The 15,197-nt window shown below is 47.0% G+C and overlaps 1 protein-coding gene across 1 annotated transcript in view; it reads left to right on the top strand.

Annotated features, from left to right (window-relative positions):
• BRCC3 (BRCA1/BRCA2-containing complex subunit 3) overlaps window positions 1-4,065 on the top strand; it is a 35,537-nt gene extending 31,472 nt beyond the window's left edge. Inside the window, exons 8-10 of the mRNA XM_060182878.1 lie at window positions 789-920; window positions 1,371-1,414; window positions 2,567-4,065. Coding sequence (XP_060038861.1) covers window positions 789-920; window positions 1,371-1,414; window positions 2,567-2,718 — 328 coding nt within the window. The 3' untranslated portion in view covers window positions 2,719-4,065. The remainder of the gene's footprint in view (window positions 1-788; window positions 921-1,370; window positions 1,415-2,566) is intronic.
• Window positions 4,066-15,197: the final 11,132 nt, after the last annotated feature.

Raw genomic sequence — 15,197 nt, 5'->3', positions numbered from 1 at the left:
TAGAAGTGTCTTGATGTCACAAGAGCTCTCCAGCTGTGGAAGTGGCTTCAGCTGCAAGACTAGAGAATATCAGGTGTGCAGTCAACTCCCAGGTTAAACTATCCGAACTCTACCCACTTTGAAGTTCAGCTAATCAGAGAAATAACGGTTGATTTTTGAAGCTCGCTATATCCTAAACTTCCTATCCTGATTACTGCTAAATTATTGTTAAAAGTGAACTCACTTGTGGGTGTATATCTGAAGTCACTACCTTACAGAGACCTCTACACCACCATGCTCGTTGTGACATCACTCAATAGCCAGTCCACACAAGCAGTTGAAACACCTGACGGCGGATGAGAAAGGCAGCTGTGTCTGTGGAATGACCTAGCACTTGCAGCGGTGCAGAGGAAGCGGGAGGGCGGGATGTGAAGTGCCGTGAGTTAGAGCAGGACGAATACTGCTTGTCACTCATGTCAGTAGTTAAACTAGTCCAGCCCCAGAGGCAGAAGAGTGGTGCTCGGTGGGGAAGCTTTGGTCAGTGTACGCTGCGGGGCCTCACGTACATGGCAGCCATGGTCACCGGCACTGGCCTGTGCTGGCCTTTGCTGAGGCGCTAGCTCTGAAGCGCTCTCACTGGGCAGTGCTACCAGCGGGGCGGGTGATGCGGTGGCATGTGGATCAGCTGGAGGGCGCTGATACTTTCACCGGGGGCGGTGCGCGTCGATCCGCGTCATCCTGCCTGCCTGCTCCATCTCAGCAAAGCAGACCGAGCAACGAGCAAGCGCTGATGGTTGCTTATCTGGCAGGTACGAGAGGATTGAGATCCCGATCCACATTGTCCCCCACGCGACCGTTGGGAAAGTGTGTCTTGAGTCAGCAGTGGAGCTGCCCAAGATCCTATGCCAGGAGGAGCAGGACGCCTACAGGAGGATCCACAGGTCCAGCCCCTCCCCGCTCCCCGCTCCCCACTCCCCGCTCAGGGCCTGGCCCCACTCTCACGTCAAGAGGTTCCTATAGTGACAGCAATGTCTCTCACCTATGTTCTTCTCTAGTTGCACTGTGGGTCCTTCAAGGACAAAGACACAATGTTTGTTGGAAGCACAGGAGCCCCGCTGCCAGGCACTGGGTCTTGCCAATAAATGGGCACTAAGTGACAGCTTCAGAATAGGAGTTCAAAACTCTCTTCCCATCGTCTTGGGAACTTCTGGATACAGACACATCCCCCAGACCACCAGGAACTGAACAGTCTGAGATCACACACACAGATCATCTCCCACATTGGGCAGGGCTCTGGTACCACTGATTGTGTCGTGACAGCCCTTGCCTGCTTGCTTCCCTGCTTACTGCAGCTGTGCTGCTAACCTAGACTCTTTCCTTCCTTCCTTTAGCCTCACACATCTGGACTCAGTAACCAAGATCCATAATGGTTCAGGTAAGGGTTTTTCAGCTCAGATTATTTATAAAGGATTTCTCAGTGATATCAAGGGTTAGAATAATCAAAACACAAAACACAAAAATCCTACACACACACACACACCCCACACACACACACACCCCACACACACACACACAACACTTGTTCTCTCACACCAGGCCTAGCTCCTAGGCCATGCTGTCTGAATCTACCCCAGTGTGGAAGAAGGGGAGGTTTCCCAGAGTCAGAAGAAAAGGAGGGGCCGGGGTGCCATAGGCCCACTGTGTCTGAAGGTAAATGTGACTGTCTCGCCATCCTCCAGACTTAACAGTTACTCTCAGAAAGATGGCGGGAGCTCAGAGACAGATGAACAGGCTGGGCTGGGCTCAGCAGGCGGCCATATGCTTTGTATCTCTTGTCCCCAACATGTCCCCAGAGGGCCAAGCAAATCTGAATAGAACCCAGAGATAGGCCATGGCATAATAGAGTTTAAGACAGATGTTACTTCAATGCAAGGAAGAATAGATCATCCACGAAACAGTGTTGAGACAGTTCATTTGTTTTTTTTCTTCAAGACACACACACACACACACACACACACACACACACATATATCTACCTGTACTGTAGCTCGGAAGATACACTCCACTGCATTATATGCCCGTTTCAGCAAGTCAGGGATAATGAGAAAGAACACTCCATCTGCCAACGTTAGTTGTAAGACTGAGGCTGGACATCAGTCCTCTTCGTCCCCCTGGCATTTATTTCCTCATTGCCAGAGGGGCTTTCGGGTGGGTTAGATCAATGTATCTACTTCTTCAAAGGCCGTAGCATCCAGCAGGTAGATTGCTTCACTGGACTTGCAGAGACGGTGTTGCGGAAGCTGGAGTTGGAGTTCTCTGGGAGGTGGTGGCGGGGGTTGGGGGTGGTGGTGTCTGTGGCCTTCGGACGGAAGTGACCTCGGTACAGGCCAGACTGCCCTCTGCTCAGGGACCCGAGGAGACTCTTCTCCCTGGCTGGGATTCTGTCACTCCTACCTACCTGTTGAACTTTTTCTACTTCTCCCTCCACCTTTGTGTGTGCACAGTGGGGGCTACTGTGCTGGCGTGGGAGCGAGCCAGTGGACAGTACTTGGACACAGCTGTCTCATCTGTGCTTTTCCAATTCAAGTGTTTACCAAGAATCTGTGCAGTCAGATGTCGGCAGTCAGCGGGCCTCTCCTGCAGTGGCTGGAGGACAGACTGGAGCAGAATCAGCAGCACCTGCAGGAGCTGCAGCAAGAGAAAGAAGAGCTTCTGCAAGAGCTTTCCTCCCTCGAATAAAGCAGGAGACTCAGTGGGGTGAGAAAAAGCACTTTTCGATCTGTGTATTAAGCCTGGTCTGAAAAGGCAGCAGCTTGCGTGTAGGCAGATAGTGGAGCAGAACTGGGGTTGTGTTCAGTGTCGCCCAGAATGTTTCATTAGGGCTAACAGCCCACCTGCCTGTCGTCGCCCGGCAAAGAGTGCCAACACTGTGTTTCAAAGTAGAACCTGGGGAGTCGGGCTGTAGCGCAGCGGGTTAAGCGCAGGTGGCGCAAAGCGCAAGGACTGGCATAAGGATCCCGGTTCGAACCCCGGCTCCCCACCTGCAGGGGAGTCGCTTCACAGACGGTGAAGCAGGTCTGCAGGTGTCTATCTTTCTCTCCCCCTCTCTGTGTTCCCCTCCTCTCTCCATTTCTCTCTGTCCTATCCAACAACAACAACAACAGTAACTACAACAATAAAACAACAAGGGCAACAAAAGGGAATAAATAAATAAAATAAATATTAAAAAATAAATAAATAAATAAACAAAGTAGAACCTGAAATTATTTTTAAGGCTGCAGAAGGAACATTGACCATGACAGCCTGTAATAAAATATCTGGTGGTTTTTTGTTTGTTTGTTTGTTTGTTGGTTTTGTTTTTTACCAGAGCACTGCTCAGCTCTGGCTTATGGTGGTGCTGGGGACTGAACCTGGGACCTTTGGTATCTCAGGCATGAAAGGCATTTTCGTGTTGCCATTATGCTACCTCCCCAGCTATATGCATTTTTGTAATTTAAATGTTTCTTTTTCCTTTGTTTCACTTGGAAGTCTATTTTCATTTTCAGATATGCTCACTGCTTAGACTTAGCTAAAGAAAATAAAGTTTTTTGGTTTGTTTTCTTAGTTATGATGTTTTGCTGTACTAATAACACAAGGGTTAGTAGAAGGAGGTGAAGTTACCCATGAACACCTGACTTCTACTCTGATCTCCACGTGAGATATATGTTATGTCTCCCTTCTTGATCTCCAGAATATAAACCTTAAGAAATCTGTGAAGGGGGACTGGGTGGTGGTGCACAGGTTACCATGTGCAAGGACCAGGGCTCTTCATCACCTGCAGTAAGGAAGCTTCACTAGCAGTGAGGCAGGGCCGCAGGTGTCTCTCTATCGCTTCCCCTCTCAATTTCTCTCTGTCTCTGTTCGATAAAAAAGATATCCGTCATATCAAGGGTTGACTCTACCTGATGAAATGGGTGGCTTCTACTGTATTTGATCCTAATAAGAATTTTGCCTGCAAATCCAGATAGTCCTGGAACTTCCATTGTAATACAGATGCTTTTCTAGAAAGATATAGGACTTACGGTATAATAAAGCATGCTTCAGAAAGTTCTGTTGCATGATTCTTGCCAAGTGTAACCACAGATGTTAAGTGTGTCTTCAGAAAAAGTTGGCTATACAGGAAAATAAAGTGGGAGTTGAAAATAATATGGAAGAAAGAAAGCAAAGAGTCTCACCACCTACATCAAGAGAGAGTTTTTTTATTACCTTTATTTATTTGATAGAGACAGCCAGAAATCAAGAAGGAAGGGGGGTGATAGAGAGGGAGAGAGACAGAGAGTTACCTGCAGCCCTGCTTCACTGCTTTGTGAAGCTTTCCCCCTGCAGGTGGGGACCAGGGGCTCGAACCCAGGTCCTTTCACACTGTAATGGGTGTGCTTAACCAGGTGTGCCACCGCCTGGCCCCAAGAGAGAGTTTTAGTTTGTCTGTTTGTTGTTCTTGTTTTTCCCTAAAGTGTTGTGTTTCCAGTGTAGTCCAGAACCAAGTCTGGAAGCGTTGTAGCTGTTGGAGGTCAGGATTCTATTCTGAGTGCGACCCTTCAGACATTGGCCTCAACTCCCTGAGACACAGGGCAGTCTGCAAGCGGTCCCTAGAGCATATGAAATGATGTGACGGACCTTCCTGCTTCCCCAGCCACAGCTCTTCTCTGTTCTCTATTCTTGTCTTGCCCCATAGGGAAGGATGCAAATATCCGGGTGTAAAGTTAATCAAGGTAATTCATTGCCAAGAAGCTGGAGGACTCCCATCACCTATGTGACTTTTAAAGACTTACTATAAAACTGCAGTGATCAGGACAACTGATTGGAGTAAGACGCAAAAGCAATCTAGTGGAAAGATAGTCTTTGCAAGGAAGGCTGCTACAGCCGTCGAGCATCTGTGGGTGGAGACGGACCTGTCATGCGACTTCATACCCGCCACAAAAAATCAACTCCAACTGTATCATGAATTTGAATGTAATACATAGGACTATAAAGCTTTTAACAAATATCATGGAAGAATCATGAGGATGGTGGGCTAGGCAATAAGTTCTGGTCTGCACCCCTAAAAGCACAACTCTAAAAGGAAGACATTGATTTAGTTCACCTTATCACAATGAAAAACCTTGGCTCTGCAAAATTCTTAAGAGGAAAAGCTACCGTACAGTGCGAGAGGGGTCATTTGCAAATAATCTGCTTGGTCGGTTCAGACTCCATGGTCTATAGCTAAAAGGAGTGACTGACTTAGAAGATGGGCAGAAGAGGTGGATATGGATTTCACTAAAGAGGACACAGAGCTGGGGGCGGCTCAGCTGGGGAGCACAGGATTCGTGTGTGGAGAGCCCTGCTTCAGTGTCCCGAGCTGCATGTGATGGAGCAGAGCAGTTCTCTGGCCTTTCTCTCTTCGCGAACTTTTTTTTTTTTTTAATTGCCACAAGGGTTATTGTCAAGGCTCTGTGCCAGCACTACAGATTCACTGCTCCTGGTGGCTTTTTTTTTTTTTATCCTTTCTGATTTTATTTGATAGGACAGGGGAATCAGGAGGGAAGGAGAAGAAGGAGAGTGATAGATACCTATAGACCTGCTTCACTTGCGTGGTAGCGTGTGCACTCAACCAGGCGCACCACCACCCAGCCGCCTCTTTGTTGTTTTTTTAATTGCTTTAGTTAAAAGGCTATACAGATGGCAACTAAGCACATGAAAAGATGTTGAACCTCATTAGTCCTAAGGGAATGCCAGTTAAAACCACGAGCAGCGATCACTCCATGTCCGAGTGGCTAAAGAAAAGGTGGTGGAGATGCCAGGTGCCCTGAGTGTGGGAACTGGGTGTCAGGCGTCGCTGGTCGGAATGCAGCGGGCTGCGGCCACTCTGGAGCTCTCGTGGAGTCTGACATACACTCCTAGCAACTGCACTCCGGGACGTATGTCCCAGAGAAATGAAAGGCTTTTCACGTTGGCACAAAGACTTCCATGCAGATGTTCTTAGCAGCTTTATTTGTAACGGCCCAAACCCAGGAAACAAGCCAGCTGCCCTGCCAGTGAGAGGCTGAAGCAGTCCTGTGGGCTATGGGTCACTCCACTGTGAGCAGGACTGCTGACACGCACAGCTTGGCTGCACCACCGTCTCGACTCTACCACTCTGGGCATACGTAGCACAGTACTGGGCACCAGGGATAGGCACTGGAGTGGCAGTGGGGCCTGTGTGACTGACGGGATCATGAGGAGTCCTTTGTGCTAACAGAATGACCCTGTACCTTCACTGTGGTGTTGACGACATGAATTTCTGTCTGGCCTGTACATGGAAAGCCTGGTGATGCTGAGCGCGGTCTGACACAGTGCACAGTGTGCGGCCCATTGGCAGTCTGTTGGTTTTGACTCTGTGTACTCCACCAGGGAACGTGGCTGAAAAGTACAAGGGGCTGACCACGATTTTCGCAACTTTCTGTAAGTCTACAATCATTGCAAAATAAAAAGCTACAACTATTAAATAAGGAACGCATAGGTGTGGTGGTTGTTTTCTGAGACAAGAAAAAGGTGATAAAAAGTGATTCGGGAGGAGGGGGGTTGGGCGGTGGCGCAGTGGGTTAAGCGCACGTGGCGCAAAGCGCAGGGACCGGCGGAAGGATCCCGGTTCGAGCCCCCGGCTCCCCACCTGCAGGGGAGTCGCTTCACGGGCGGTGAAGCAGGTCTGCAGGTGTCTGTCTTTCTCTCCCCTCTCTCTCTGTCTTCCCCTCCTCTCTCCATTTCTCTCTGTCCTCTCCAACAACAAAGCAACGTCAACAATGGCAATAATAACCGCAACAAGGCTGCAACAACTAGGGCAACAAAAAGGGAAAAAATGGCCTCCAGGAGCGGTGGATTCATGGTGCAGCCACCGAGCCCAGCAATAACCCTGGAGGAAAAAAAAAAGTGATTCTGGGGAGTTGGGCGGTAGCGCGGTGGGTTAAGCGCACATGGCGCAAAGCGCAAGGACCAGCAGAAGAATCCTGGTTCGACCCCCTGGCTCCCCACCTTAAGGGGAGTTACTTCACAGGCAGTGAAGCAGGCCTGCAGGTGTCTGTCTTTCTCTCCCCCTCTCTGTCTTCCCCTCCTCTCTCCATTTCTCTCTGTCCTATCCAACGACGACACCAATAACAACGACAATAATAAGCCACAACAGTGAAACAAGAGCAATAAAAGGGAATAAATAAATAAGTGATTCTGAGGAGGATAAAATGAATTGAGTACTTTAAAGGTCACTTTGAACACTTAGAAAACATACACTTTCTCTCCCTCTCTAGATTGCTTCCTTTTCCTCCCACTGGAGGGCAGGGCAGACGACCACGCAGTTTCCTCATGCAGTGTACCCAAATGCAGCACTGCTGGTGCACAACACAACACAACACAACCTGGCTTTCTTTTCTTTTTTTTCTTTTTTTCCCCACCAGGGTTATTGCTGCACAGATCCACTGTTCCCAGCAGCCATTTTTCTTTTGGATAGAGGGAGGTGGGGGCAGAGAGAAGGAGAGACACCAAGTCACCCTGTCTGAAGCTTCCCCCTGTGGCACTCCCATGTGGTGGCTAGGAGGTTAAACCCACGTCCCCACACACGGCAGTGTGTGCACTCTGCTGGCTGAGGGACACCCCCTAGCCCCTTGCGATTCTTTTTCAAACCTAGTCATCTGGATTGTGCTCTGGGTGGAGGGAGGTGCCTGAGGACTGGGGGAGCACGGCTCAGCTACAGAATGAAGACACCCAAGTCCCCAGTCTGCTGGGGACTAGAGAGAAAGTCACACGGTGGCTGGCTGGCTGTCAGTGTGGAGAGATAGCTGGCAGCCAGGTCCTTCAGCAGATAAGTGGGGTGGAGCGAAGAAGTGAATCTACTGAGGAAGCCGAGAGCTAGCACGGACAGACATGAGAAGTGGGAAATGTGAGCCGAGCCCCACTGTGTCAAACTGAAATCAGAAGGAAAATGATACAGAGACCACGGTGTGCCCCGAAAGCAGGGGAGAAGACTGTGCCAGGAGCTGTGTGCACACGGGGCCCCCAGGAGCTGGCTTCCAGACATTTTCCTGCATGGAAGAAGCAGCAGGGGGGCCCTGAAGGTAGTTAGCCTGGGCCATCTGTTTGAGCCATGGAGTAAAGAAATGGGTCTAGCCTGAGAGGTTCTGACCCACCAAATCTGAGATGATTTAGTTCAGAATTAGGAGAGGAAAGGAATATATAACTTGTTGCATGCTAGAAGCGTGGTTGACGGCAAACGCTAGAAGAAGAAGAAAAAGCGTGGTTGACAGTCGAGTGACAATGAAATAGGTGAGGAAAGAATGAGAGCTCTTTTTTTAAAAAAATATTTTATTTGTTTATTAATGAGAAAGATAGCAGGATAGAGAGAAAGAACCAGACATCACTCTGGTACATGTGCTGCCGGGGATTGAACTCAGGACTTCATATTTGAGAGTCCGATGGCTTTATCCACTGCGCCAACTCCCGGACCACTAGAATGAGAGCTCTTTAAGCAGAGCGCCAGCTCGGCAACGTAGAAGGATAAGTCAGCTGGCTCAGAAAGTCATCTTGGGGAGTGGGCAGTAGTGCAGTGGGCAAAGCGCAAGGACCGGCATAAGGATCCTGGTTCGAGCCCCTGGCTCCCCACCTGCAGAGAAGTCGCTTCACAGGCGGTGGAGCAGGTCTGCAGGTGTCTGTCTTTCTCTCCCCCTCTGTCTTCCCCTTCTCTCTCCATTTCTCTCTGTCCTATCCAACAACGACATCAGTAACAACAATAACTACAACAACAATGAAAACAAGGGCAACAAAAAGGAAATAAATATTTTTAAAAATCTAAAAAAAAAGTCATCCTGGTAGAGGCTGTCCCTTGTGGGAGCCACCCTGGGACGTGGATGGGGAGGCTGATGAGAAGGAGGGTAGTGCCCAAGAATACGAAAAGTGGGGAGAAACCAATAATTCACTCAGAGACCTAGATCTTTGCAGGCCGAAAAGGCAGTGCAAATGGTGGCAAACCACACACAGGTGAGCCTCTGCAAGTAGTCTTGTGGACAAGAAGCAACACAAGATGTTTCTTTTAAAAAAATGTTTTTTATTATACTTATTTATTGGTAGAGCCAGAAATTGAGAGGAAGGGGGAGATAGAAACAGACACCTGCAGCACTGCTTCACCACTCCTGAAGGTTTCCCACTGCAGTTGGGGACCAGGGGCTTGAACCTGAGACCTTGCGTATTGTTACACGTTCACTCAACCAGGTGCACCACCAATGGTCCCCACAAGATGTTTCAATTCCAGACTCTACAAAAATATAAAAAGGGGTGGTCTGTTAGGTGGCACAGTGGTAAAGCTTTGGACTCTCAAGTATGAGGTCCTGAGTTTGATTCCCCGGCAGCACATGTGCCAGAGTTTTGTCTGGTTCTTTTTCTCCTCCTATCTTTCTCATAAATAAATAAAATCTTTTTAAAAATTTTTAAAAGAGGGACCAGGTGGTGGTGCACCTGGTTGAGTGCACAAGTGACAATGCGCAAGGACCGGGTTCGAGCCCCCAGTCCCCACCTGCAGGAGGAAAGCTTTGCAAGTGGTGATTTCTGGCTGTCTCTATCCAAGAAATAAAATGAAGATAACAAAATAAATAAAAATATATAAAAAGGGAAAGATCCAGGCATGGAATCCAGTCACCCACAGACATTGCACTTTCTGTCTTTCAATATTCCTATCTCCAGTTTCTTTTTCTTGTATAACTGCATAAGCTAGTATCTCCAGCATGCTCCTATGTAATAGCAAAGCTGATATTCTCTCTTTCTTTATTTATAAAAAGGAAACATTGACAAAACCATAGGATAAGAGGGGTACAGCTTTGCACAGTTCCCACCACCAGACCTCTGTATACCAACCCCTCCCCTGATAGCTTTCCTATTCTTTAATCCTCTGGGAGTATGGACCCAAGATCATTGTGGGATGCAGAAGGCTGAAGGTCTGGCTTCTGTAATTGCTTCCCCACTGAACCTGGGTGTTGACAGGTCGATCCATACTCCCACCCTGTCTCTCTCTTTCCCTAGTGAGGAAGGGCTCTGGGGAAGCGGAGCTCCAGGACACATTGGTGGGGTCGTCTGTCCAGGGAAATCTGGTCACATCCTGCTAGCATCTGGAACCTGGTGGCTGAAAAGAGTTAATATATGAAGCCAAAGAAACTGTTGGACAATTATGGACCTAAAGGCTGGAATAGTGCAGGTGAAACGTTGGGGGGGTCCTCCATTTTGTAGATAGCTAGTAGGCATATTTTAGTTGTATTTCAAAGGGTCTGTAGCTATACTAGGTGTTTTTTGTTTTGTTTTGTTTTGTTTTGCCTGAGCCTGAAATCTGATATGCAGGTGAATCCTAATTATTGTCTAGGGAGATGATGTCATGGCTGGGAAAAGGACCAGAAAGCTGGATCAGGGAAGAGAGTAGCTCCCTAATATGGGAAAGGGGTATAAATATTGTTGACTGTAAACCCCATCGATTTGATGTGATCTGGGGCCCATAATTAGCTTAGGAGCCTGTGTGACCTCTGCATCCCTCTAGATCTGAGCTCATATTCAGTGGTCATGAGTAGGAACATTCCATGCTGCCCCAGTATCAACCCATCTTCCTCAGGTGTAGCATAGAGTATGTTGTCCAGCCTCCCTTCAGAGGATGGAATATTCTCTATCATTGTTGATCCAAGCTGAGGGCAAGGTCGTATGGGGGCCCACAAAGGGGTATATTTTGTTGTTCCTGATACAGATGACTGGAAACAATGGAGAGATTTGAGTTCTAGGCCCATCAAGTCTGTTTGGGAGACTCAGGACTCCCCGATTAGGGCCCCAGCTGGTGGAATGGCCTGATAGTGACTAAAGAGTCATCGTTAAAGTATGCCAGTCTTTTGCCCTTATTCAGCTTTTGCAGTCCTTGCTTTGCTAAGGTGAGCTTTGGAGTGAGTGAGAGAACTGTAATAGGAAGTAGGTGAGGAGGGTATCTAAGTCTAAGTAGACACTATTTCATTATGAACTTGATACTAACTCACTGCTGACTAGTGTGTATTTTTGCTTTCAGGTATATATTTTGCCCTAATCTCTAGATACATGTGAACATATGCTCTATCTTACAGGACCTGGTCTATATCTAGATTTTGGGACTTTGTTAGGAAGTGAACCTCCTGGAAGGAATTAGAGAATACCATGAAAGGAAAGGTCTCACCCGAGTGAGGAGGGTGAAGTGTTGGCAATCCATGCCTGACGTCTCTGGACACAGTCTGAGGTAAAGCACTTGTTGCATTGATTCGGTTGGAATCGGAGGATGCAATATCATTGGGCCTGACATGAGAGAAGCATGCAGGGAAGTGAGCCCCACCCCAGAGGTTCCAGGATTGGGAGAAACATAGGCTCTATAGACGAAGTGGAGATTCCTATTGTCTTAGGGTTTAAGAAGACAATACATAGTTATTGCAATAATCACATTGTTTGGCAATTGGGTTAAATTTGAAGAATCCCTTTGTTAGGATTTGCTATATCATACACACCCTCACCATATTTCATGTCCTTTGACATTGTTTGCATAGAGCTATGCCACCAGTTGCTTTTGTTCTCCCTAGACTAAGCTTTTTAAGAGAGTCAACATATCAAAGACTCAGCCTTTGTATTAAAAAGAGTCTGTGATTTAAAAAGTTTGAGATATTGAATTAATTTTTCCCCTCTCATATTAATTAAATAGTGATTTATATGACTGCAAATTGATAGGAGTGTACATAAACACCATTCCCACCACCAAAAGACTGTGTCCCATCCCCTCCCCCCAGCCCCCCCACCCCGTGAAATTGAACATTCACCCTCCCCTGTCCCCCAGGGGTTTTACTTTGGTGCCCTACTCAAAGCTGATATAGGCTGATATTCTTTTTTTTACTCTGTATCCAAAATAAATAAATGGAAAAAAGAGCTTAAAAATAAAAAACACAATAAACTAAAAAATCATAGCAGAAATCTTCCCACACCTGTGCAGTGTTTAAAACAGACATCAAGGAAGCTGAACACCCGAGTTCCTTAATCCAAAATGGCAGACACCAAGACAAAGAATAGTAAAACTATCTAAAAACAAGGACAAGAGGTGGTCCGGGAGGTGGTGCAGTGATAAAGCTTTGGACTCTCAAGCATGAGGTCCTGAGTTCGATCCCCGGCAGCACATGTGCCAGATTGATGTCTGGTTCTTTCTCTCTCCTCCTATCTTTCTCAGAAATAAATAAAATCTTTAAAAAAAAAAAAAGGACAAGGGAAAAAAAAAAAAACATACAAAGGTACAACAATCAGGTAGGTCCTCATCCGGTTTCTCATCACAAAGCCCATAGAGAAAGGATGGAGTGAGGAAAGCTAATATTCTTGTACTGAATTCACTAATAATGTAGTTTTCTAGATGTCGAATTTTTCTCAAATGCCCTTTCTTTTTTTTTCTTTTATTTATTTTTATTTAAGAAAGGATTAATTAACAAAACCATAAGGTAGGAGGGGTACAACTCCACACAATTCCCACCACCCAATCTCCATATCCCACCCCCTCCCCTGATAGCTTTCCCATTCTCTATCCCTCTGGGAGCATGGACCCAGGGTCATTGAGGGTTGCAGAAGGTAGAAGGTCTGGCTTCTGTCATTGCTTCCCCCGCTGAACATGGGCGTTGACTGGTCGGTCCATACTCCCAGTCTGCCTCTCTCTTTCCCTAGTAGGATGGGTCTCTGGGGAAGCGGAGCTCCAGGACACATTGGTGGGGTCTTCAATCCAGGGAAGCCTGGCCAGCATCCTGGTGGCATCTGGAACCTGGTGGTTGAAAAGAGAGTTAACATACGAGGCCTCAAATGCCCTTTCAACGTCTGTGGGATTGATCATCTGATTTCGTTCATGGAATCAACTTACATGGTGAATAAATAAAAATGGAACCCTGTAGTAAATTTCCACTTGGTCGTCGTAATAGAAGAAAAAAAAGAAAATAATCTGTCAGGAACACAGGGTCCTTCTCCCAGCTGGATGGAGGTTAGAAGGGCCTCAGACTGCTTCCCTGTGCCCTGCGTGAGCGATGCCTCCTGCAGGGGTGGCACTCAGAAGCTTGCTTCTCTTCTGTACCAGAGACCAGGCACAGAGATTCGTTTTGTTTATGATGAGAGGCATGCCACAAAATAGATAGTCCAGAAGTCTTATCCGAGAAGAACGTACTTCATCTACGACAAAGTGGAGGCGGTGAGGTCTCAGAGCATCTGTCAAACGGCAGTTGTGTTGAAAGCTGGTTCTTGGATTCAGTGGTGGCCTCGGCAACCTCAGCAGAGCCAAGCAGGAGGAACACAGGTAGTTTCGTTTCTAAACCAAGGCTCAGTACTGACAAAGAAGACAGTTTGGACCTTGAAAAAATCATGTTGAGTGAAATAAGTCAGAAACAGAAGGATGAATATGGGATGATCTCACTCTCAGGCAGAAGTTGAAAAACAAGATCAGAAAAGAAAACACAAATAGAACCTGAAATGGAATTGGCGTATTGCACCCAAGTAAAAAACTCTGGGGTGGGTGGGTGGGTGGGGAGAATAGAGATCCATGAAGGATGATAAATGACATAGTGGGGGTTGTATTGTTAAATGGGAAACTGGGGAATGTTATGCATGTACAAACTATTGTATTTACTGTTGAATGTAAAACATTAATTCCCCAATAAAGAAATAATTTTTTTAAAAAAAAAGACAGTTTGGTTCAGCTATGGGGCTAGTTACGGAGATCCTTGCAATAGAATTGAGTCTAACGACAGTCGAGATAGCTCACCCAGCAGCACACCTGCCTTGTGTGAGCCAGGTTCAAATCCAGAAGCTTTGGGGCTGTGATGTCTTTCCCTGGTTCTCTCTGAAAAAGACTGAAACTGTGAAACCCCAGTGATGTCAAAAAAAAAAAAAAAGAGAAGAAAAGAGAATGAGCCTAGAGGGTGTGGGTATAGCCTAATGGTGATGCAAAGAGACTTTCATGCCTGAGGTTCAATCCCCTGCACCGCCATAAGCCAGAGCTGAGCAGTAAAAAAAAAAAAAAAAAAAAAAAAGCCAGGAAATGAAGCACACATGCCCATGGTCAGCTTATTGTCAACAAGGGATCCGGAACTTTTGAATGGGGAAAATTGGTCTTTGCAGATGGCTGAGTGAACACTTGGATAGACACATGAGGTGAAGTCACATCTGTCTTCATACTGGGCTATCAGTGTGTCTAAGACTCCAAATTAAGCGAAGGCCTAAATGAAGGAGCTAAAACCGCATACTAAATAAAAAAAGAATGCTTCCAAGAAAACAGTGGTAATTGTTGTTCGTCTTTTAGTTTTCTGTTTCTGTCTCTTTGTTGGTTTTGCTTCGCTGTGTTTTGGTGAAGCCGGAAATCAAGCCCAGCGTGTTGAATATGCGGAGCCCCGGCCTAGGCAGTAGTCATCTTTATCACCTTCCGTGCCTTTGACACTGACTCTTAAAAAAAAAGTGCCTGGGAGTCGGGCTGTAGCGCAGCGGGTTAAGCGCAGGTGGCACAAAGCGCAAGGACCGGCATAAGGATCTCGGTTCGAACCCCGGCTCCCCCACCTGCAGGGGAGTCGCTTCACAGGCGGTGAAGCAGGTCTGCAGGTGTCTATCTTTCTCTCCTCCTCTCTGTCTTCCCCTCCTCTCTCCATTTCTCTCTGTCCTAGCCAACAACGACCACAACAATAATAACTACAACAATAAAACAACAAGGGCAACAAAAGGGAATAAATAAAATAAAATATTAAAAAAAGGAAAAAAAAAGTGCCTTATTTTTCTCTTTGTTCTAGTTGTAGGGTGAATAAAGAGAGGGAGAGGGAGAGGGGACACCAAGCACCCCTCTTGAAGCTTCTTCTTTGTGTGATCTCCTATGTTTTGAACACGGGTCTCCCACATGGTAATGGGAGGCGAGTTGAACGAACAGACAAACATGGATGTGAGGAAAGCTGAACAAGTGAGAAACGGGGCAGTGAAGTAGGAAGCAGCAAGCAGCTGCAACTGCCGTGCTTGGTGGGAGCTTTCCCTGTATCTAGCAGCTTAAAGGCTGAGTGTGTGTGGGGGGGGGTAGAGAAAAATGAAAAATGAGACCTACCAGCTTCAGCTTCTGTAAACTTGCTTTCACTTTGCTGACGGGGTATATATTGAATCCAAATTTGGACTGGAGGCTGAAGGCTTGCAGAATGATCTGA

The sequence above is a fragment of the Erinaceus europaeus genome, chromosome X, assembly GCF_950295315.1.
Source record: "Erinaceus europaeus chromosome X, mEriEur2.1, whole genome shotgun sequence".
In the NCBI taxonomy this organism is placed as follows: Eukaryota; Metazoa; Chordata; class Mammalia; order Eulipotyphla; family Erinaceidae; genus Erinaceus; species Erinaceus europaeus.
The sequence above is the reverse complement of the archived record's forward strand: the minus strand, read 5'-3'. Positions and strand labels throughout refer to the sequence as shown.